The 21,881-nt window shown below is 43.4% G+C and overlaps 1 protein-coding gene across 6 annotated transcripts in view; it reads left to right on the top strand.

Moving 5' to 3' along the window:
- The window catches only part of KIAA1217 (KIAA1217 ortholog), a 326,826-nt gene extending 313,047 nt beyond the window's left edge, over positions 1–13,779 (top strand). The window contains exons 17-21 of one of the 6 annotated variants that reach the window (XM_060292855.2): positions 8,713–8,748; positions 8,897–8,974; positions 9,087–10,682; positions 11,203–11,325; positions 12,035–13,779. In XM_060292855.2, coding sequence (XP_060148838.1) covers positions 8,713–8,748; positions 8,897–8,974; positions 9,087–10,682; positions 11,203–11,325; positions 12,035–12,529 — 2,328 coding nt within the window. In that variant the 3' untranslated portion in view covers positions 12,530–13,779. Of the gene's footprint in view, positions 1–4,507; positions 4,628–8,712; positions 8,749–8,896; positions 8,975–9,086; positions 10,683–11,202; positions 11,326–12,034 lie in introns of all 6 variants that reach the window. The other 5 variants (XM_030837160.3, XM_030837164.3, XM_030837182.3 and 2 more) reach the window with 5 other exon arrangements.
- Positions 13,780–21,881: the final 8,102 nt, after the last annotated feature.

Raw genomic sequence — 21,881 nt, 5'->3', positions numbered from 1 at the left:
ACCATGATCAAGTGGGATTTATCCCAGGGATGCAAGAATTTTTCAATATCTGCAAATCAATCAGTGTGATACACCACATTAACAAATTGAAGAATAAAAACCATGTGATCATCTCAATAGATGCAGAAAAAGCTTTCAACAAAATTCAACACCGATTTATGATAAAAACTCTCCAGAAAGTGGGCATAGAGGGAACCTATCTCAGCATAATAAAGGCCATATATGACAAACCCACAGCTAACATCAACAGTGAAAAGCTGAAAGCATTTCCTCTAAGATCAGGAACAAGACATGGATGTTCACTCTCGCCACTTTTATTCAACGTAGTCTTAGAAGTCCTAGCCATGGCAATCAGAGAAGAAAAAGAAATGAAAGGAATCCAAATTGGAAAAGAAGAAGTAATACTGTCACTGTCTGTAGACGACATGACACTATACACTGAAAATCCTAAAGATGCTGCCTGAAAACTATCGGAGCTCATCGATGAATTCAGTAAAGTTGCAGGACATAAAATTAATACACAGAAATCTGTTGCATTCCTATACACTAACAATGAAAGATCAGAAAAAGAAATGAAGGAAACAATCCCATTTACCATCACATCAAAAAGAATTAAATACCTAGAAATAAACCTACCCAAGGAGGCAAAAGACCTGTACTCTGAAAACTGTAAGACACTGATGAAAGAAATCGAAGATGATGCAAACAGATGGAAGGATATACCATGTTCTTGGATTGGAAGAATCAGTATTCTCAAAATGACTATACTACCCAAGCCAATCTCCAGATTCAATGCAATCCCTATCCAACTACCAATGGCATTTTTCACAGAACAAAAAAAAATTTTTAATTTATATGGAAACACAAAAGACCCTGAATAGTCAATGCAAGCTTGAGAAAGAAAAATGGAGCTGGAGGCATCAGGCTCCCTGACTTCAGACAGTAGTACAGAGCTACAGTAATCAAAACAGTATGGTGCTGGCACAAAACGAGAAATATATTCAATAGATCAATGGAACAGGATAGAAAGCCCAGAAATAAACCCATGCACCTATGGTCAGTTAATCTTCGACCAAGGAGGCAAGAATATACAATGGAAAAAAGACAGCCTCTTCAATAAGTGGTGCTGGGAAAACTAGACAGCTACATGTAAGAAAATGAAATTAGAACATTCTCTTACACCACACACAAAAATAAATTTAAAATGGACTAAAGACCTAAATGTAACACTGGATACTATAAAACCCTTAGAGGAGAACATAGGCAGAACACTCTGACACAAATTGTAGCAATATCTTTTTGGATTCACCTCCTAGAGTAATGAAAATAAAAACAAGAATAAACAAATGGGACCTAATTAAACTTAAAAGCTTTTGCACAGCAAAGGAAACCATAAACAAAATGAAAAGACAACCTACAGAATGAGAGAAAATATTTGCAAACGAAGCAACCAACAAGGGATTAATCTCCAAAATATATAAACAGCTCATGCAGGTCACTATCAAAAAAAAAAAAAACAGCTCAATCAAAAAATGGGCAGAAACATTAAAAAGAATGAAATAATGCCTTTTGCAGCAACATGGATGGACATAGAGATTATCATATTAAGTGAAGTAAATCAGACAGAGAAAGACAAATATCCTGATATCACACACACACAAAAAATTCCAAAATCCCACCAGGGTATTTACTGTTGCTTTCTTTCTCCAACAAGTAGTTATTTTCTTTAATTGATTAATTATTAGTGATGTCTTAATAAAGATTAATGAACACGTAATAGTATTTATTGTAAACTCTACATTTAAAAAAAAAAAACAATGGGCAGAAGATCTAAATAGACATTTCTCCAAAGAAGACATATAGATGGCCAAAAGCACATGAAAAGATGTTCAACATTCCTAATTATTAGAGAAATGCAAATCAGAATTACAATAAGGTATCACCTCACACCAGTCAGAATGGCCATCATCAAAAAGTCTACAAAACAATAAGTGCTGGAGATGGTGTGGAGAAAAGGGAACCCTCCTACACTGTTGGTGGGAATGTAAATTAGTACAGCCACTATGGAGGTCCATAAAAAAGTAAAAATAGAACTACCATACTACCCAGCAGTCCCACTACTGGGCATATATCTGGAGAAAACCATAATTCAAAAAGATACATGCATCCCAATGTTCATAGCAACACTATTTACAATAGCCAAGTCATGGAAGCAACCTAAATGTCCATGGACATATGAATGGATAAAGAAGATGTGGTACCTATATACAATGGAATATTACTCAGCCATAAAAAAGAATGAAATAATGCCACTTGCAGAACATGAATGGACCTAGAGATTATCATACTAAGTGAAGTAACTCAGACAAAGAGAAATACCATATGATACCACTTATATGTGGAATCAAAAAAATAAATGATACAAATGAACTTACTTACAAAACAGCAACAGACTCACAGACTAAGAAAATAAATTTACGGCTGCCAAAGGGAAAAGGTGGCGGCAGGGGAGGGATTAATTAGGAGTTTTGGATTAACATATACACACTACTATATATAAAATAATCAACAAGGACCTACTGTATAGCATAGGGAACTCTACTCAATATTCTGTAATAACTTAAATGGGAAAAGAATTTGAAAAATAGGTATACGTGTAACTGAGTCACTTTGCGGTACACCTGAAACTAACACAACATTGCAAATCAATTATACTCCAATATTAAAGTATGGTATAAATAATAAATAAATCATGGTATAAATAAATGACCTGGTTTGTTTCAAATGGATGACTAAGCACTAGATAACTTCTCATTTGTGAAGGGTGAGCAACGAGCACTAATGATCAAAGAAGTGAGGCGTTTAAGCTTGTGAATAATCTTGCACTAGCCCCCGAGAGAAGTAACTTTCCTTCTAGCCACTTAGAGCCCGTCACTTGAGGATATTTCCCTCCACTGAAAGCTAAATATCTTTGATGCTTCCTTTGACTGAAAGCGTTACAAAGGCAGAGTATCTGGCTTCTCGTTATATTATTGGTGGTCAGGTAACAGTGGTGAGTGAAGTGCTCTGACCCTAAGGCAACCAAACCTCATTAGCCAGCCTGCTGCACCGAAGAGTCGGCCAGCGGCCATGCTGGAGCCTTTGCAGGCTCTCGAGTTGGACGCCTCCCCTACCCGCCAGCCCCTCTGAGGCAGGAAGGAGCAGCTGCAGCACCGCCCCCCCCACCCCGCCCGCCCCGAGTGTAATCGTAGCACAGCTTTCCTGCTCTGCGTCACCAGGCATCAGAAGAAACCACAAGCTCCCGAGTTCAGGGTCTAACAGCCCAACGGAAATGACGAGTGGCCTTAGCAGGCAGAGCCCCGGGCACCTCCAGGGCCCGCGAGGACCGGGTGGGTGTCTAAGGAGGGAACTGGGAGCCAGCGGAGCGAGGGAAGAGCAGGCCGGGGAAGGTCCCGGGCATCCGCTCCGCTAGTATTTTAAAACCTGTGCTGGAATGTTCACCCGGGGAGGGCGTGAGGCATTCTTTGTGCCTGCAGTTATTTCCAAATGACACTATTTGACATTAAGGAAATACGAGGCGATCAGTTGAAATTATTCACTTCAACAACTGCTCTTTAATCCTGCCTGCACATTAGAATAATTTGAGTTAAAAAAAAAAAAATCCTACAGCCCAGAGAGTCTGACTTAATTATGCTCTGGGTGAGGCCTGGGTAACAGTATTTTTTTTCAACTGGGTGTCATGTAGCCTGATTGAGAATCACCGATTTCAGGACATTTCGCTGCTTGGGTTACCGTCTCTCCTGCTCTCGCGATCATATATATTGTCACTTCTTTTCTGCCCTATAGACACAGCAGATGCTTTCTCTCTGAGAACCGACCTCCCTCACTCAGTGTTCACAGGAGTGGCCCTGGGCTCCTATAACTACGATCCATCATTAGTTTTCAGAGACAAGTCTTTGGGGGTCAGGCAGCTCCCAGGCCGCTCAGAATCACTTGCGTGCTAAAGGGATTGCTTTATTCTACGTGAGTCAGAACTACCCAGGGCACAGGAGTATGTTGCTACTGCAGACAACGAATTGTCAAGGATTACTTTCCTTTTAAGGTTTAATGGTTTGCAATATCTTGTGCCCTTTTATAATGAAGAGGAAAAAAGATAGCTTCTTAATTCATTTACATATTCAGCATTTTTTAAAGGTCAAAGCCCTTTAAAAGAAGCCCTACTAAATGCAAATCAGGTTCACCCGGACAGGAAGAAGGGGCGTTCTTTTCAAAGGCTCTATCCATTTAATCTTAGCCTGGACCAGAAAATAAGGAAGCCTTTGGCCCGGGCTTTGCTGACCTGAGGTCAGATGGGGAGCCGGTTTTCAGGGCGCTGACGCCCTGGCATGACCCGCATGTAGGACCCGGCCGGGGTCTCGACCGGGAGATCCTCTGGATTCCCTGCCTGTTCCCTCTGACCTCCTTGCTGCACTCGGATCCCTATTAACTCAGTGTTTTAATTCCTTAGGCATTCCAGAAGTGTTCCTTTATGGATGTAAATTCAAACAGTCACGCTGAGCAGTCCCGGGCTGACAGTCACGTTAAAGACACTAGGCCGGGGGCCACAGCCCTACCCAAGGAGAAGAAGGTAACGTGGCAATTACACGTTGGCCACCCGGTGGGCCGTCCTTCTTTCCTTGCTCTGACACTAATACCGCTCTGTGCTTGAGCTTCTGTACCTTCTCTTTTTTCCTCACCCTTCTTTTTTTTTTTTAAACTAATGGAGACACAGCTTGGGGTTTCACCAGCGATCTCTGGCTCAGGTTTCCTGAGCGGACGCTGTGTTCCTGTGCACAGCACACAACAGTATATGCAGAATTCAGGCATTATCTTCCCAAACCAAAGATACACATACACCTTCCAAGATTTTCCAGAACAATGCTGGTGGAACAAATGGAAACATCAACCAAGTAGGTAGCAGTTTTTCTAATTTGTATCATGTCTTCTGGACCAAAGACATCTACGTTAAAAGTAGGTGAAAGCTTTAGGGGCTTCTCTGGTGGCGCAGTGGTTGAGAGTCCGCCTGCCGATGCAGAGGACGCGGGTTCGTGCCCCAGTCCGGGAAGATCCCACATGCCGAGGAGCGGCTGGGCCCGTGAGCCATGGCCGCTGAGCCTGCGCGTCCGGAGCCTGTGCTCCGCAACGGGAGAGGCCACAACAGTGAGAGGCCTGCGTACCGCAAAAAAAAAAAAAAAAGTAGGTGAAAGCTTTAGATTCCAGGAAGAGAATGCATAGCAGAGCTGTCTATCCGCCATCCACAGGCGTATCCATGGAAACATACACACATGTATTTGCACACATGTTCGAGGATGCCAAGCAGAGTTTTTGTTACTCTTAGAAATTCTCAAAGTGTACCTGCCAAGGTAGTAAGTTCAGTATCGTTTTAGTGCTACTAAACTTTGTGGCATTCTCATGGCTTCCAAACAGACATCCAGGCTCTGAAACAGAGGTCACTATCATGACATAGAACTTTAAGGAGAGGAGATTAACCTGCATATTTGAACTTCAACTTTGTAAGTTGAATCTAGAGCTTTTGTGATTTTTGGAAATAGCGCCATCTTATTTAAATGAAGCCTCTGTCTAAACTTCAGGGTAAAAAGCTTATCATGACCAACTCAAGTCTTAACATTTTTTGCCAGGAACTTGTATCTTAGAATTCAAAGGTTCTAGCGTCCTTTAAATAAAGTCAAACAAATCAGCCATAATAGATAGCCCAGTAGTCACTCCGCATAGGTGCCTCAGTGCAGGAATAAGTAAGCTCAGTGAAAGAGATACAGGATCACACAGTCGGAGGGCTATTCTAGCAGAGTCCTTCAAGAGATGCAGTCCTGGGGCTCACAGCTCTCAGCCGTGCAGCCCCCCGCAGAGGCTGACCTGCTCCCCCCCGGCTCCCAGCTTTCCCAGAGCCCTCGTGTAAACTCCGCCAGCCACGGATCTGGCAAGTGGAGCTGTTAACCAGGCGATGGGGGTGGGAGCTCTCTAGGCACGGGGGAGATTAGGAGACTATCTGGATAAATCCTTCTTGTGAGGGAAACCTCCTGTTAATGGGAATTGAACCCATAATTATCACACTGGAAATACGTTGCTGCTTCAGTCTGTGGACTTTCCTTCTGTGGCCTTATTAAAGCCAATTCACAGAAGGTCCTGGCGGGTCCTGAGTTATGTGCTGTACTTGGGCCAGCGTGACCGTTTCTTTCAAACACTGACCCGGAGCTTCTCGAAGATCCCTCTGGAGACAATCATCATCTCATTGTAGAATTTTGCTAATTTGCTAAAAAGCTGCATGGGGTTTCTTGCCCTGCAATTAGAAATCCATATTCCATCGATCACACTGATCTCAATCAAGGTCCATCAGATACTAAGCAGGTCTGTACTGAATGCCCAACACCAGGGCATTAAACACTAGGTTTAATTACAGATGCTTTTTCTGGATAATTATACTCAGTAGACTGATGTACTTCACAATAACCGTGACTATCAGACCTGTCCCCAAAGTATTGTCCTTATTAACCTCTTCCTGGGCTATTCATCTACCCCTCTATAACTCAAATGTTTCTTAAAGTTTTTTTCCTCTTATTATGAAGTGCTAGTCTAGTACTTACTTTTATGCAATTTTTCTATAACTTAATGTTTCTAATTTTGGTTTCTTGCCCAAATGCATATGGTCCCTGCTTCACCAGTTGTCTGAACAACCCAAACCTCGGGGCCCCAAAACAGATATTAATGAGGCTTAACTAGCTTTCCTGCAGAGTCCTGACTATCTAAGACTACCTAAGATATCGTTGTGAGATTACATGACGACCGTGAACAAGTTACCCTGGACAAAGCTGAGGCACTTCCTTTGATCCAGGCCTTCATTTTTCTAGCCCACTTACAAAACTGCTGGGTCATGTGAAACCTACACTTGACATCTTTATCTTACTGACTTTCCATTGGAGGATTCCTGCTAGTAGATCTGTTTTAAAATACGTATATTGCCGGGTGGCATTTGAAATATTTAACAGTGGGTATGACACGGGCCCTGACCAATCAGAACAGATGCCAGCCCTAACCCCCCAATCAATGAGGCCAGCAGAACAGCAGCCCTGCAGATGCCAATTCCTCCTGTGACTCAAGGGTAAAGTCGCACTCAGGTCCTGGCATGATAACGCTGACTCCCTGTTTGGAGCTGAAACCTCATTTGTTTTTCTTCTTGCAACGTTTACTTGATGCATTAGTTGTTGATTCTAAATTTAAAATCCCACCAAAGAGATGATATTGTTCCACCGTAGCAGCTGAATCTCGTTGCTCTTGTTTGGGGCCTGATGCGGCCGAAGGGAAGTTGAACAGGAGGTGTTTGGTGGCTCGTGCACCTTGGATCCTGTGCCGTATTTCCATGTGATTAATACTGACTTTGTTGTCTCTGTGCGTGATTGCTTGAATGTGTACGGACATTCTTTCTGGTTTTAACCAGGCAGCAGGATCGCTCTAGGCTGTCATCGGTGGGAGCCTGGGTTCTTGCGCTTCGTTATGTTGTCATTGCTTTAACCCAACAGGCTTCTTGGGATCGTGTCCCATCCTGTTCTAATCACCTCTTCCTCTTGGGCTTCTACAGCCAGAAGAAAGGACAGCAGTGCCTTGGAAGTGACAAGGCACGGCTAGTGGTAGCATGGCGGCAGGGCCCGAGGCTACCGATACACCCGTGCCTGGTGGAGCATTCTCCATACCCGGTTCTCACTGCTGGGCTCTTACCTTCTGAATCTCTTGGCGAGAACCTCAGAAGTGCAGCTTTCCTCAGCATCAGAGCACACAGAGAACCAAAGCTGAATCATGTAGTTAAAATATTGTACCTGATGACCTATTTGGTATAAATACCCAGAAATGAGAATTGAAATTTCTAGGTCAAACAGAAACCATTTTAAAGGGTTTTGATTTGTTTGTACCACCAGAGGGCCAAGCAGAAAAACTGTAGAGTACCCAGATCTTCATGGATGAAAGCCGGAGTCTTTGTTAATGGGTATTATATTAAAAATTCTTGTCTCTTCAAGGAAAAGCTGAGTCATGTTGTCACGGTCACCACTTGAGCCTCAAATATCTGTTTTGTAAATGTTTAGATGACATCTTGGCAGCACTGTCACTCTGAACTGGGATTTGAGCATCTTGGCTACGATTAGTTTGAAGGTTATTTTGACACTTTACTTGGCAAGTTTAAGTACAAACTGCAAGTATGTTTTCAAATCTGTGATTTGACCAGGGAAAACTGGGTTTTTTTCATCTCAAAGTTCCATACCCAAGCAATGCAGAGTCGTTATAGGACAATCCCCAAACAAGAAGCAGAGATGAGACTGAAATATGAAATAACTAGTTGGCAGAGACGTGAAAACTTTCCTGGTCTAGTTCCTTGGTTTATAAGCAAGAAAACTGAGGCCCAAGGAAGTGAAATGACTTGCCTAAAATAACAGTTAAGTGGCAGATCCGGGTGAGAGTCACAATCTGCCTGCTCGTGTATTGTGCTTTCTACGATGCCATGCCACTCTTCTGGTTTTAGAGTTGGCTAAGCTCACAGTCAGATGTTGAAAAGAGGAGGTGTTGGTCCAGAACTGGTCCCTTTATTCTCTTAACTGCTCCTCCCACCAAAATTTGAAATCCTTGAAATATTTTGCTAATTGAGATTTTCATCTTGTGCAAACACAGGGCATTTTTGGAAGTTGGAGAACCAAGCCACCCAAGGTAAACAGAGCTGTAGGCTTTGGACTGGTGTGTGACGAATGTGCTTGGCCCGCATGTTTTGAAGTGTAATTAAAGAAACAATCTAGTTGTAGCCCACTTTGGGGGGGTGTGGTTTTGTGGAGTAACATGTCCTACACTGTTCTACCAGAATTTGGAATTTTTCCACGAAGACGTACGGAAATGTGATGTTGAATATGAAAATGGCCCCCAAATGGAATCCTGGAAGGTGAGTCCACCAGATCTGTGTTCCAACTGATACCATGCAGATTAATTCCCTTCCTTTGCAGATCCATTTCTGATCACTGTGTGTGGTTTCCCTCCTCCACTCTCCCTCCCAGGTTACCGCAGGGGCTTCCATACCTAGTGACCATCCTAAGTGGGAAAGAGGAATGGAGAATAGTATTTCTGGTGCAGCAAGAACATCAGAATACAAAACTGACATCTTAATGAAGGAAAGTTCCATATCCACTAAGAGTTTACTTAGAGACGGTAGAAACTATTCCCAGAAAAATGTGTCCAGGGTCAATTCTAGTTTCTCTGGCGTTAGTTCCTTAGAAGATGAAATCAACAAAGGACCTAAAATCTCAGGGCAGCCGTACCCTGTGTGTGACACTGAGAATCAGAAGATGAATTATGGGAAGACAAAGGGGGTGATCCAGCAAGGACAAGAAAATACAGATAAGTGTCACCTTCCCTCTCCCACTAGATCAACCGAATTGACTATTCGTGATGTCAAAACTCAAGACCAAGAGGTTCCCTTGACAGAGTTTGGCCAAGTTGTCCTGAGACCGAAGGGAGCCAGGCCTGCTAACCTGACGCCTGATGAGGATGGGGAGTCCACAGCAGGCTCTCCCAGCGAGGAGAGTGCAACCACCGACAGCATTGCCTTCATGATCACCAAAACCGCGGTCCAAGTTCTCTCCAGCGGGGAGGTCCGCGACATAGTGAGCAAACAGGGCCAAGATGTACAGACGGTCAACATTGACGCCAAAAAAGAGACAACTTCCCAGCAAGAAGGCACTGACAGTGAGGAGCCGGTCGTGTGCCTGGACAAGAAACCCGTGATCATCATTTTTGATGAACCCATGGACATCCGGTCCGCATACAAGAGACTTTCAACCATATTTGAGGAATGCGACGAGGAATTGGAGAGAATGATGACAGAGGAGAAGATAGAGGAAGAGGAGGAGAATGGAGATACTGTGGTCCAGAGTAACACCTCCCAAAAGTTTCCTAAGGAGGGGGCCTCGGGCAACCTCGGAGCAGGGCGGGAGGCTGAGAGTAAATTCCAGCCGCACTTCCTTTCAGCGGAGACCGGAATGTCAGGAGGACAGGAAGTGACTAAAACCGAGCAGAGCAAGTTCAACCCAGCCGATTCTCCAAGTTCAGAAAGCCAGGGCGACACGACCGATGACCAGTTTGAAAGCCCCAAGAAAAAGTTCAAATTCAAATTCCCAAAAAAGCAGCTCGCCGCTCTCACGCAAGCCATTCGCACGGGAACCAAGACGGGGAAGAAGACGTTGCAGGTGGTGGTCTATGAAGAGGAGGAAGAGGACGGCACTTTGAAGCAGCACAGAGAAGCCAAGCGCTTCGAGATCAGCGGGTCTCGATCCGAAGACACCCCGAAAAGTATGCTTAGGAGACTAGAGCAGCCCAGTCTGGAGAGCACAGCTCCGATCTCGAGAACTGATGAAATCAGAAAAAATACCTACAGAACGTTGGACAGCCTGGAGCAGACCATCAAACAGCTGGAAAATACGATCAGTGAGATGAGTCCCAAAGCCCTAGTTGAGACCTCGGGTTCCTCCAACAGAGAGTCTGTTGCAAGCTCATCCCACGTGGCCCAGGAGGCCTGTCCCCAGTCCTTGCTAGTCCTGGATGAAGCTCCCACTGCCCTAGAGCCCCCCTCGTCTGTACCTTCGGCTTCACGTAAGGTATCTTGGTCTGACGGAAAATGAAAAGAGCCAGCTGCTTTCTTAAACCTGTCATAATCACCATTAGCGAAAGTGTCTTGTGATTTACTTGCTTCCTTTCAGGTGGCTCGTTTCGTTTGGTTCCGTTGTCTGTTCGCAATGATCCTTTCTCTCACACTTTCTCCCTCGCCTTCAGAACAACAACAACTAGGTGTCTAACAGCTAATCGATTCTGTTTTTACCTCTGTTGCTGACTGGTGTTGGGAAAACCGCAAAGGATGCTGGGTCAGCCATTTGCCGTTGGAGTGATTGCTCTGATACTCACATTAAAATCCGTTTGATCAGTAGTGGAGCAGTGTTATTCTGTTTGATTCTTCAAATTAACCCCAGTGGTGTCTCCTGATGTCCGTCTCCTAGATCTGTCCTGCATGTAGGGCTGTGGCTTCTCACGTTGAGCTTCTCTGCGCACAGTGGGGCAGCCTCGGGGGTAAGCCGCTCACACGCGTCCTCTCTCTCCCCCACTTGCTGCTTCTCCCCACAGGGCTCCACGGGAACCCCTCAGACGAGCAGGATGCCGATCCCCATGAGTTCCAAGAACAGACCCGGAAGCCTGGACAAACCTGGCAAGCAGTCCAAACTGCAGGATCCCCGCCAATATCGTCAGGTAGTTTTACCTTAAACCCAATATTGGATGGACACTCTTGCGCTTAAGAAGCAAGTCACTGACTTAGTTTATACCAAATATTGCATTTTTCTTTGTAAGATACCGTTTACGTACACGTCCTGGATCTGGGGGCATGAAGAGAGTCTCAAAGCCTCTGTTGAATTTCTCACCACTCTTTTGCATGCTCGCAATAAAACAGCTTTTACTTTGTGACTCCAAAGTTGACCTGTTAACACAAGGTGGCGGGCCAGGTGGCTTTCCTTGGGGGAGTGTAGTGGTTCATCAGAACACCTTGGGAAACCGAGACAGACAAAGCCGCCCTGAAAGTCTCCAGCACTAACGTGTACGTGGACGGCATCGCACTAGAGGCCCATTAACACTCCGTCACGATGCCTCAGCCCCGCCCCAGTAACAGCCCTCACGCAACCCTCACGTCTCCACCCAGCACCCGGAGACGGTAGTAGAATGATGTGCCTGTTCTCACAAACACTCTTCTTCCTTCTTCCCTGTTCTGTACACCCTCTGCTCTGCACTTTGGGGGTTTCTCCCAGGTCCAGTACAGCACGACAAGACTTAGCTCAGGCCTTGAACTGGTTTGGTGTGGTGTCTTTGATTTAATGACTCTCAGAAGGGCTGTGTTGCCAGGCCCTGTGGATTGATGGTGTTACCAGCTTTCTGACAAACTGTCTCCTGCCGTCTTTATTTGCAGGCTAATGGAAGTGCTAAGAAAGCTGGTGGGGACTGTAAGCCTACTTTCCCCTCCTTACCTGCTTCTAAGATTCCAGCCCTTTCTCCCAGCTCTGGGAAAAGCAGTTCTCTGCCTTCTTCTAGTGGTGACAGCTCTAACTTCCCTAATCCACCTGCTACTAAACCATCGGTTCCTTCTAACCCTCTCAGCCCCCAAACAGGACGATCTGCTCCCTCTGCCTCCCTCATCCCCTCTGTCTCTAATGGCTCCTTGAAGTTTCAGAGCCCCGCTCACACAGGTAAAGGTCACCATCTCTCATTCTCACTGCAGACTCAGAATGGCCGAGCAGCCCCTCCTTCCTTCTCCTCCTCCCTGCCCCCCCCTGCCTCCCCAGCTTCACTGAATCAAGGTGCCAAGAGCATCAGGACCATCCATACTCCTAGCCTCACCAGCTACAAGGCACAGAGCGGAAGTTCAAGCAAAGCCACCCAGTCCACAGCAAAGGAAACCTCTTAAAGGCCAAATCCTATTAGGCACGAGTCGGAGTTGCATTTAAGAAAAAAAAAATTTTTAACAGTCTTCGACAAGTGTTTTCACAAGAGAATGTAACATATCGCTGTACTGTTTGAGGTTTACTGCTAAGTATGTGCTAAATACTGGATTAATAGATTTCAGTAAAGCTTGTTTGTTTTTTTACTTTGTCGCTGTTCTAATTACATAGTGTTTACTGTCTCTATTCAATACCTGTTAAATGAAGTAAGCATGTGTTACCAAAAGAGAGTATGGCAGGAGAGAAGGGTGTGGTGAGACAAGAAAAAAAATGTATGAAGCATGTAAAACATGTATGATTCCAGAATTTTAGTATGTTTTGTATAAAAATATTTTTCATTACGGAGACTAGACATGAACAGAGAAATACACAGGTGTGACTATACAAATTGTAAAACAGATACTATAATATTTCCTTTTATTTTAGTGTTATTTAGCTTTATTACAGATTTCTATTTTTGTCAAAACTTCATGGTTCCTTTCGAGATCTTTTTTGCCAAAACATTTTGATACTGTAGCCTTGTACATTTGAAAGTAGCGTGCTAGACAATAAGCCAATGAACTTCTGCACAAGCCAACACAGAGGCACATGTGGAAGGCAATGATCAACCCTACTGCACTGCCATGAAAATTATGTATAATAATTTGCCGGCCCAAGCAAGCTAGTTTTGTTCTGTTTCTTTCTTTTTTCTCTTTTCTAACATATTGGGATTCGCTAGTTGTTTTCTTTGCAGTATCTAAATCCTTCCTTTGTTTTCTGAGACCTGGTAACCCACACTATTGCATTGTGGATTTTAGAATGTACACTTCTGTACGGTTCTGTAAACTGATCAATTTTTGTAAATATATAAATAGACACCAAAAATACTGTATGTGACAGCACATAGAGTAGTTTTCCCACACCAAAGTTAATTTTTATGCATGCTTTAAAAATATATCTTGGGATGGGCAGAAATGGAACTTCCTGGACATTTTTAAAAAGCAACAAGTTTGCACAGCTAGAGTGTTTTTGTAAATAAATGTATTTGTATAACACAGTTATGTAATATACAGAACTATAAGCAGAGACTTTGCAAAACTAAATAAAGGGCTGCATGCTTATTATTTTTTGTACCTTGTCCCTATAACTACTTCCTAGTCAAAGAACGCAACCGTTACCAAGTTAAAAGGTTTTGGCTTTGAGGGCGTGGTAAGTAAACACATAACCAGATGCAAACTGCTTTTCTGAAAGTTGTGCTTTTCTTTTTTTCTTTTTAACATCTCTGTTGGAGTATAATTGCTTTACAGTGGTGTGTTAGTTTCTGCTTTATAACGAAGTGAATCAGTTATACATATACATACGTCCCCATATCTCTTCCCTCTTGCGTCTCCCTCCCTCCCACCCTCCCTATCCCACCCCTCTAGATGGCCACAAAGCACCGAGCTGATCTCCCTGTGCTATGCGGCTGCTTCCCACTAGCTATCTACGTTACATTTGGTAGTGTATATATGTCCATGCCATTCTCTCACTTTGTCCCAGCTTACCCTTCCCCCTCCCCGTATCCTCAAGTCCATTCTCTAGTAGGTCTGCATCTTTATTCCTGTCCTTCCCCTAGGTTCTTCATGACCATTTTTTCTTTTTTAGATTCTATATATATATATATGTGTTAGCATATGGTATTTGTTTTTCTCTTTCTGACTTACTTCACTCTGTATGACAGTTTCTAGGTCCATCCACCTCACTACCAATAACTCAGTTTCATTCCTTTTTATGGCTGAGTAATATTCCATTGTATATATGTGCCACATCTTCTTTATCCATTCATCTGTTGATGGAAAACCATGCACATATGGTCACCTTATCTTTGATAAAGGAGGCCAGAATATACAGTGGAGAAAAGACAGCCTCTTCAATAAGTGGTGCTGGGAAAACTGGACAGCTACATGTAAAAGAATGAAATTAGAACACTCCCTAACACCGTACAAAAAAATAAACTCAAAATGGATTAAAGACCTAAATGTTAGGCCAGATACCATCAAACTCTTAGAGGAAAACATAGGCAGAACACTCTATGACATAAATCACAGCAAGATCCTTTATGACCCACCTCCTAGAGAAATGGAAATAAAAATAAACATATGGGACCTAACGAAACTTAAAAGCTTTTGCACAGCAAAGGAAACCATAAACAAGACAAAAAGACAACCCTCAGAATGGGAGAAAATATTTGCAAACGAAGCAACTGACAAAGGATTAATCTCCAAAATTTACAAGCAGCTCATGCAGCTCAATATCAATAAAACAAACAACCCAATCCAAAAATGGGCAGAAAACCTAAATAGACATTTCTCCAAAGAAGATATACAGATTGCCAACGAACACATGAAAGAATGCTCACATCATTAATCATTAGAGAAATGTAAATCAAAACTACAATGAGGTATCACTCACACCGGTCAGAATGGCCATCATCAAAAAATCTACAAACAATAAATGCTGGAGAGGGTGTGGAGAAAAGGGAACCCTCTTGCACTGTTGGTGGGAATGTAAATTGATACAGCCACTGTGGAGAATAGTATGGAGGTTCCTTAGAAAACTAAATACAGGGGCTTCCCTGGTGGCGCAGTGGTTGAGAATCTGCCTACCAATGCAGGGGACACGGGTTCGAGCCCTGGTCTGGGAAGATCCCACGTGCCGCGGAGCAACTGGGCCCGTGAGCCACAACTACTGAGCCTGCGCGTCTGGAGCCTGTGCTCCCAACAAGAGAGGGCGCGATAGCGAGAGGCCCGCGCACCGCGATTAAGAGTGGCCCCCGCTTGCCGCAACTAGAGAAAGCCCTTACACAGAAACGAAGACCCAACACAGCCAAAAATTAATTAATTAAAAAAAAAAAACTAAATACAGAACTGCCATACGACCCAGCAGTCCCACTACTGGGCATATACCCTGAGAAAACCATAATTCAAAAAGAGTCATGTACCAAAATGTTCATTGCAGCTCTATTTACAATTGCCAGGACATGGAAGCAACCTAAGCTCTGCTTTTCTGAAAGCTCTGGGATGATGCCTGGTGAGTTCCTGATAAATTCATTGCAAGTATGGTGCCTTCCCATGTAACCTGCTGACCCTCTTCTCCATGGCTGACAGCAAGCAAACCAGATACAGTTTCCACCACCCTCATTTACCAGACAGGCTCTTATTACTTTCTTTTTTAAATTTCCAGTATTAGTAAAGTAGAAATAAAATGCCTTTATCACTAGGTTTTCTTGTTTTTTTGAGTTCTCAATTTTAAAAAATATTGTTGGTCTAGAGGGAAATACGCTAGCTAACATTACACCATATGTATTCATTTTAAAAATCAGGAGAAAAGCTAGTGAAAATAATATCAAGATTATGAACTGACTGTAAGAAATCTCAGGAACCTGTTTATCATGATTTTTTGCCCCCTCCCAATATTTAACTTGACTTCATGTAAAGTACAAATATTACTATTACTTTAGCACCTGATTTTTTAAATTTATTTATTTTTTGGCTGCATTGGGTCTTTGTTGCTGCAATGTGGGCTTTCTCTAGTTGTGGCGAGCAGGGGCTACTCTTCATTGCGGTGCATGGACTTTTCATTGCGGTGGCTTCTCTTTGTTTCAGAGCATGGGCTCTAGGCACTCAGGCTCAGTAGTTGTGGCACACGGGCTTTAGAGCGCAGGCTCAGTAGTTGTGGTGCATGGGCTTAGTTGCTCCATGGCATGTGGGATCTTCCCGGACCAGGGCTTGAACCCTTGTCCCCTGCACTGGCAGGCGGATTCTTAACCACTGCGCCACCAGGGAAGCCCAGCACCTGATTGTTAATGTTCTCAAACTTCAGGTTTACTGAGCTGGGATGCCTTCACTAGTAATATGTTAGTATGTCTCTACTCATTATATTAATTGTAATCACATATTTCAGGGCACACTCAGGAAAGTCATTATCTTTTTTGCCCCCCTTTTTGTCCAGTTTTATTGTGATATAATTGACATATAGTGCTGTATAAGTTTAAGGTGTACAGTGTAACGATCTGACTTACATACATCATGAAATGATGAGAACAACAAGTTTAGTGTCCAAAAAAGACATACAGATGGCCAATAGGCACATGAAAAGATGCTCAACATCACTAAAAGAGAAACGCAAATCAAAACTACAATGATGTACCACCTCACACCAGTCAGAATGGCCATCATGAAAAAGTCTACAAGTAACAAATGCTGGAGGGGGTGTGGAAAAAAGGGAACTCTTTTACACTGTTGTTGGGAATGTAAATTGGTAGAGCCACTATGGAAAACAGTATGGAGGTTCCTCAAAAAACTAAAAATAGAGTTGCCATATGATCCAGCAGTTCCACTCCTGGGCATATATCCAGACAACACTATAATCTGAAAAGATATGTGCACCCCTACATTCATAGCAACACTATTTACAATAGTCAAGACATCGAAACAACCTAAATGTCCGTCGACAGATGAATGATAAAGAAGATGTGGTACATACATACCATGGAGTATTACTCAGCCATCAGAAAAGGATGAAATGATGCCATTTGCAGCAACATGGATAGGCCTAGAGATTATCATACTAAGTGAAGTAAGTCAGAAAGAGAAAAACAAATACCTTATGATATCACTTATATGTGTCATCTAAATATGACACAAACCAACGTATCTATGAAACAAAAACAGACGCACAGACATAGAGAACAGATTTGTGGTTGCCAAGGGGGAGGGCAGGATTGGGAGTTTGGGATTAGTAGAGGCCAACTATTATATGTAGTATGGATAAACAACAAGGTCCTACTGTATAGCACAGGGAACTATATTCAATATCCTATGACAAACCATAATGGAAAAGAATATATATATGTATGTATAACTGAGTCACTTTGCTGTACAGAAGAAATTAACACAACATTGTAAATCAACTATACTTCAATAAAATTTTTTAAAAATTCAAAAAATCAGTTTAGTGAAAATCCACCGTCTCATATAGATACAGAATTAAAGCAATAGGAAGCCATTATTTTATACTTTCTAGGTATAAAAGGTTCCAACATTTCAATCATGTCCCATAATATCAACTATATTATATAAATTATAATGTATATATTACAATGTATACATAAAATATAATATAGCTAAAATATATACACAAGCTAGCTGTTCATGTCAGTTTATTTGCTCCTGTGTGTGGACAAGCTGAGAATCCTTTGTGAGCAGCTATACAAAGTTTTCAGTTGACCTTCAGACTTACCAGAGCTCTGGCCAGGATGATGGTCAGTTTCAGCCAGTGTAATAAAGACTGGAGCATGTTCGCCAGGTAAGGAAAAGCTCAGCATGTCTCCAGCATTACCTTGCCCAAGACCCAGCCAAGCGCTGCCTGCCTCCAACACCATACACAAAAGTAAACTCCAAATGGATTAGAGACCTAAATGTAAGACCGGACGCTATAAAACTCTTAGAGGAAAACATAGGCAGAACACTCTATGACATAAATCACAGCAAGATTTTTTTTGACCCACCTCCTAGAGTAATGAAAATAAAAACAAAAATAAATAAATGAGACCTAATGAAACTTAAAAGCTTTTGCACAGCAAGGGAAACCATAAACAAGACAAAAAGACAACCCTCAGAATGGGAGAAAATATTTGCAAATGAAGCAACTGACAAAGGATTAATCTCCAAAATATACAAACAGCTCATGCAGCTCAATATCAAAAAAACAACCCAATCAAAAAATGGGTGGAAGACCTACATAGACATTTCTCCAAAGAAGACATACAGATGACTAACAAACACATGAAAGGATATTCAACATCACTAATCATTAGAGAAATGCAAATCAAAACTACAATGAGGTGTCACCTCACACCAGTCAGAGTAGCCATCACCAAAAAATCTACAAACGATAAATGCTGGAGAGGGTGTGGAGAAAAGGGAACCCTCCTCCACTGTTGGTGGGAATGTAAATTGATATAGTCACTATGGAGAACAGTATGGAGGTTCCTTAAAAAACTAAAAATAGAACTACCGTGAGACCCAGCAATCCCACTACTGGGCATATACCCTGAGAAAACCATAATTCAAAAAGACCCCAATGTTCATTGCAGCTCTATTTACAATAGTCAGGACGTGGAAGTAACCTAAATGTCCATCAACAGAGGAATGGATAAAGAAGATGTGGTACATATATACAATGGACTATTACTCGGCCATAAAAAGGAACGAAATTGGGTCATTTGTAGAGAGGTGGATGGACCTAGAGACTCATACAGAGTTAAGTGAGTCCGAAAGAGAAAAATAAATATTAATGCATATATGTGGAATCTAAGAAAAATGGTATAGATGATCTTATTTGCAAAGCAGAAAAAGAGACACAGATGTAGAGAACAAACGTATGGCTACCAAGGGGGAAGGGTGGGGTGGATGAACTGGGAGATGGGGACTGATATATATACACTATTGATACTATGTATAAAATAGATAACTAATGAGAACCTACTGTATAGCACAGGGAACTCTACTCAATGCTCTGTGGTGACCTAAACGGGAAGGAAATCCAAAAACGAGGGGATATATGTATAGGTATAGCTGGTTCACTTTGCTGTACAGTAGAAACTAATACAACATTGTAAAGCAACTATACTGCAATAAACATTTAAAAAATAAAGTGGGTGATGTTAGATCGGGTGAGCTCCTGGATTTTCAGATTTTATTCAGCCACCATAATGGACTCTTGCTACATATTATTTTAAGCTCGTCATTCAACCAACAGATGGTTGCACCTGAAAAAAGATTCTTAGAAATAAACCATGGGGCTTCTCAGATTCATTCACCAATCAGTCCATCAACCAGTGCCCCTACTGGCTGTGCAACCTTGGACTTGTCTTGGTTTCCTCATCTATTAATAGAAAATAGTATTGGAGCCTCCCTCACAGGATTGTTGAGAAGATTCAATGTGACGTAGTACAGAAAACTCTTAAGACAGAACCTGACACCTAGCATACTCAATAAAGGTTAGTTAGGGTGGTTGCTGTCACTGCTGCAATTATGACTGGACACTGTCCCTGCCCTTAAAAGGCTTCTGGTCTGCCGGAGGAGGGGGTGGCACAAACACGGACACCCAGGGAGTAAGACAAGTCCAACTGTGGCCGGAGGAGTCCAGGAGAGCGATCATGTCATTGGCAGTGAGGGCATTTGGCCCTCGCAGGTACAATACAGAACTTTTAATAGTGTCACAGCACTAAAGAGGCTGCTTTTATTTTAATGCTGCTTGGGACTGAATTCTTTCCAACGTAAACAAATATGTACACAGACTAGGAGTCAAGCCAAGCCCCTGGAATTGTGCTTACAGAAAAGGGGTCCTTTGGTGAGATCTATCTTCCATTTTCAGGCATGGGAGAAGGTGCCCTCAAATCCCCCCACCCAGATGCCATGGGTGGTGAGAGGTGCCGGTGGCCATCCCTGAGCTAAGTCCCATGAGAACAAGTGGACACATCCACTGGGGACCGAGAGCAGGTCTGGCCATACCCCTCCTCCAGCCAGATTCATGGCAAACCCAGACCACCTCCACCAGCCGCCTTGTGATTAGAACTAACTTCCCTCTCCGTGGTTCTGTAAATGCAAACGCATTTGAGAGCAACCAGGAAGCTTTTTGGGAGGGAGTCAAGGAATCAAAACGGCTTCAACTCCAAATTCAAAAGTTAATTTTGCACAAGTAACCAGGTGACATCATCCAGGGAAACACACCACTGACCACAGGCAACCACGCACTCTGACCTCTGCTCCTGACAGGAGGCTGTCCAAAAGCAAGAAAGTGATCACAAGAGCGCTTCTGAGGAGAGAATCCCAGACTCTCCCAGGGCTCCTGGCCCTCCAGCTCCAGAGCCAAGCTCACCCTGGAGGCAGGAAGTTCAAGTTATACTCCGCACACCCCACCAAGAAGGCGGGGGAGCTTACAGGGCAGACCTTAGATTCACACAAAATGCTTGATTTGTTTAATGGCCATATCTGTGGACACATCAACAATAACGGCCATCTGTCGCCTATCATCATGGGCCGCGTTGTGGGCTAAAGTATTCTGCATATATTGCCTTTTAATCCTCACGAAAGCCCTGTGAGAAAGTTCCCGCCGTTATCCTCCCCATCGCGCTGCGGAACACACGGGCTGGGTAAAAGATGTAAAGTGCAGGACGGCCCTCTGGGATGAGGCTTGACCATTTTGCTCAGAGTGGACGGAATGAACCAAACGAATGAGCTTCATTCAGAAAGTCGTCCGTTTAGGGATTATTGGATGGCAAATTGTGGCTGCCTCACCTTCAAAAGAAGGGGTAGGCAGGAAGGCGCCCGGCTCAGGGGACTAATAGTCCCATCCTGCATCCTTGGAGGCAGGTGAAGCTGGGTCGGTAACTCAGATGGTGACTCCTTTCTCCCTGAGCCCCAGGAAGGGCAAGGGGCAAGCGCAGAAATCCAGCCCCCTGACACGAAAGGCCCCGCCCTTCCCGACCAGGCCACGCCCCCTGTTTCCCACGCTCTGCCCAACCCCTGCGGCTGCTCCCTCTAGGCCACGCCTCTCCCGCGGCCCTCGATCCTCCTGGTACCTGGTTGAACTGCCCCTTCTCCAGCCCTGAGGGTAAGAGGCTCCCAAGTGGCCCCTAAAAGACGTTTCTCAGGGATTTGTTTCCTGAGGCTTCCCAGGCACAGATGTGAGTGGGCAGTTCAGTCCCTCAGTGAGAGTCTTTGAAATGCGAGGACGAGGGTCTCAATCCTATCAGATCCTAAGCTTGCTTTTAAATTACAGATGTTTTGCACGAGATAAAATGCTTGATGGCATATCCTACCTACTCTCCTACTGTCCAAAGCAAAACGTAATATAATGCCCTAACGGTAATATAAGGAAGCCGTCACACTCCCGCACGGATAAGCAGAATTCAGCAACAAATGTTTTGCTGCATTTGGAGACAAACCCCGTGTTTGCTGATATGACTTTTCCAAAATAGTGAACGACTCTGTTTAAAGTTTCAAAGAAAGCAAAGTACGATTCTTCCTCATATTACACATTCCTGGAAATGTTACTGCCTATTTGAAGAATGCAAAAAAAAAAAAAAAAAAAGCTGCTTATTTGTATAACAGAACTGACCTCTAGACTCAGATCATTATAAACAGGTTTTTTGCTACATAAATGTCCAGTGGGACATCACACGGTCCTGCTGGAGGGGACAGTTCTTCCTCAGCAGCTCACTGTAGGACATCAAGCATCCCTAGCCTGCCTCCATGAAATGCCGGTTTTGCCTCCATCACTGTGACAAGTGGG

The sequence above is a fragment of the Globicephala melas genome, chromosome 2 (assembly GCF_963455315.2).
Source record: "Globicephala melas chromosome 2, mGloMel1.2, whole genome shotgun sequence".
Classification (NCBI taxonomy): Eukaryota; Metazoa; Chordata; class Mammalia; order Artiodactyla; family Delphinidae; genus Globicephala; species Globicephala melas.
Note: the sequence above shows the minus strand (reverse complement) of the source record. Positions and strands in the feature narration are given on the sequence as shown.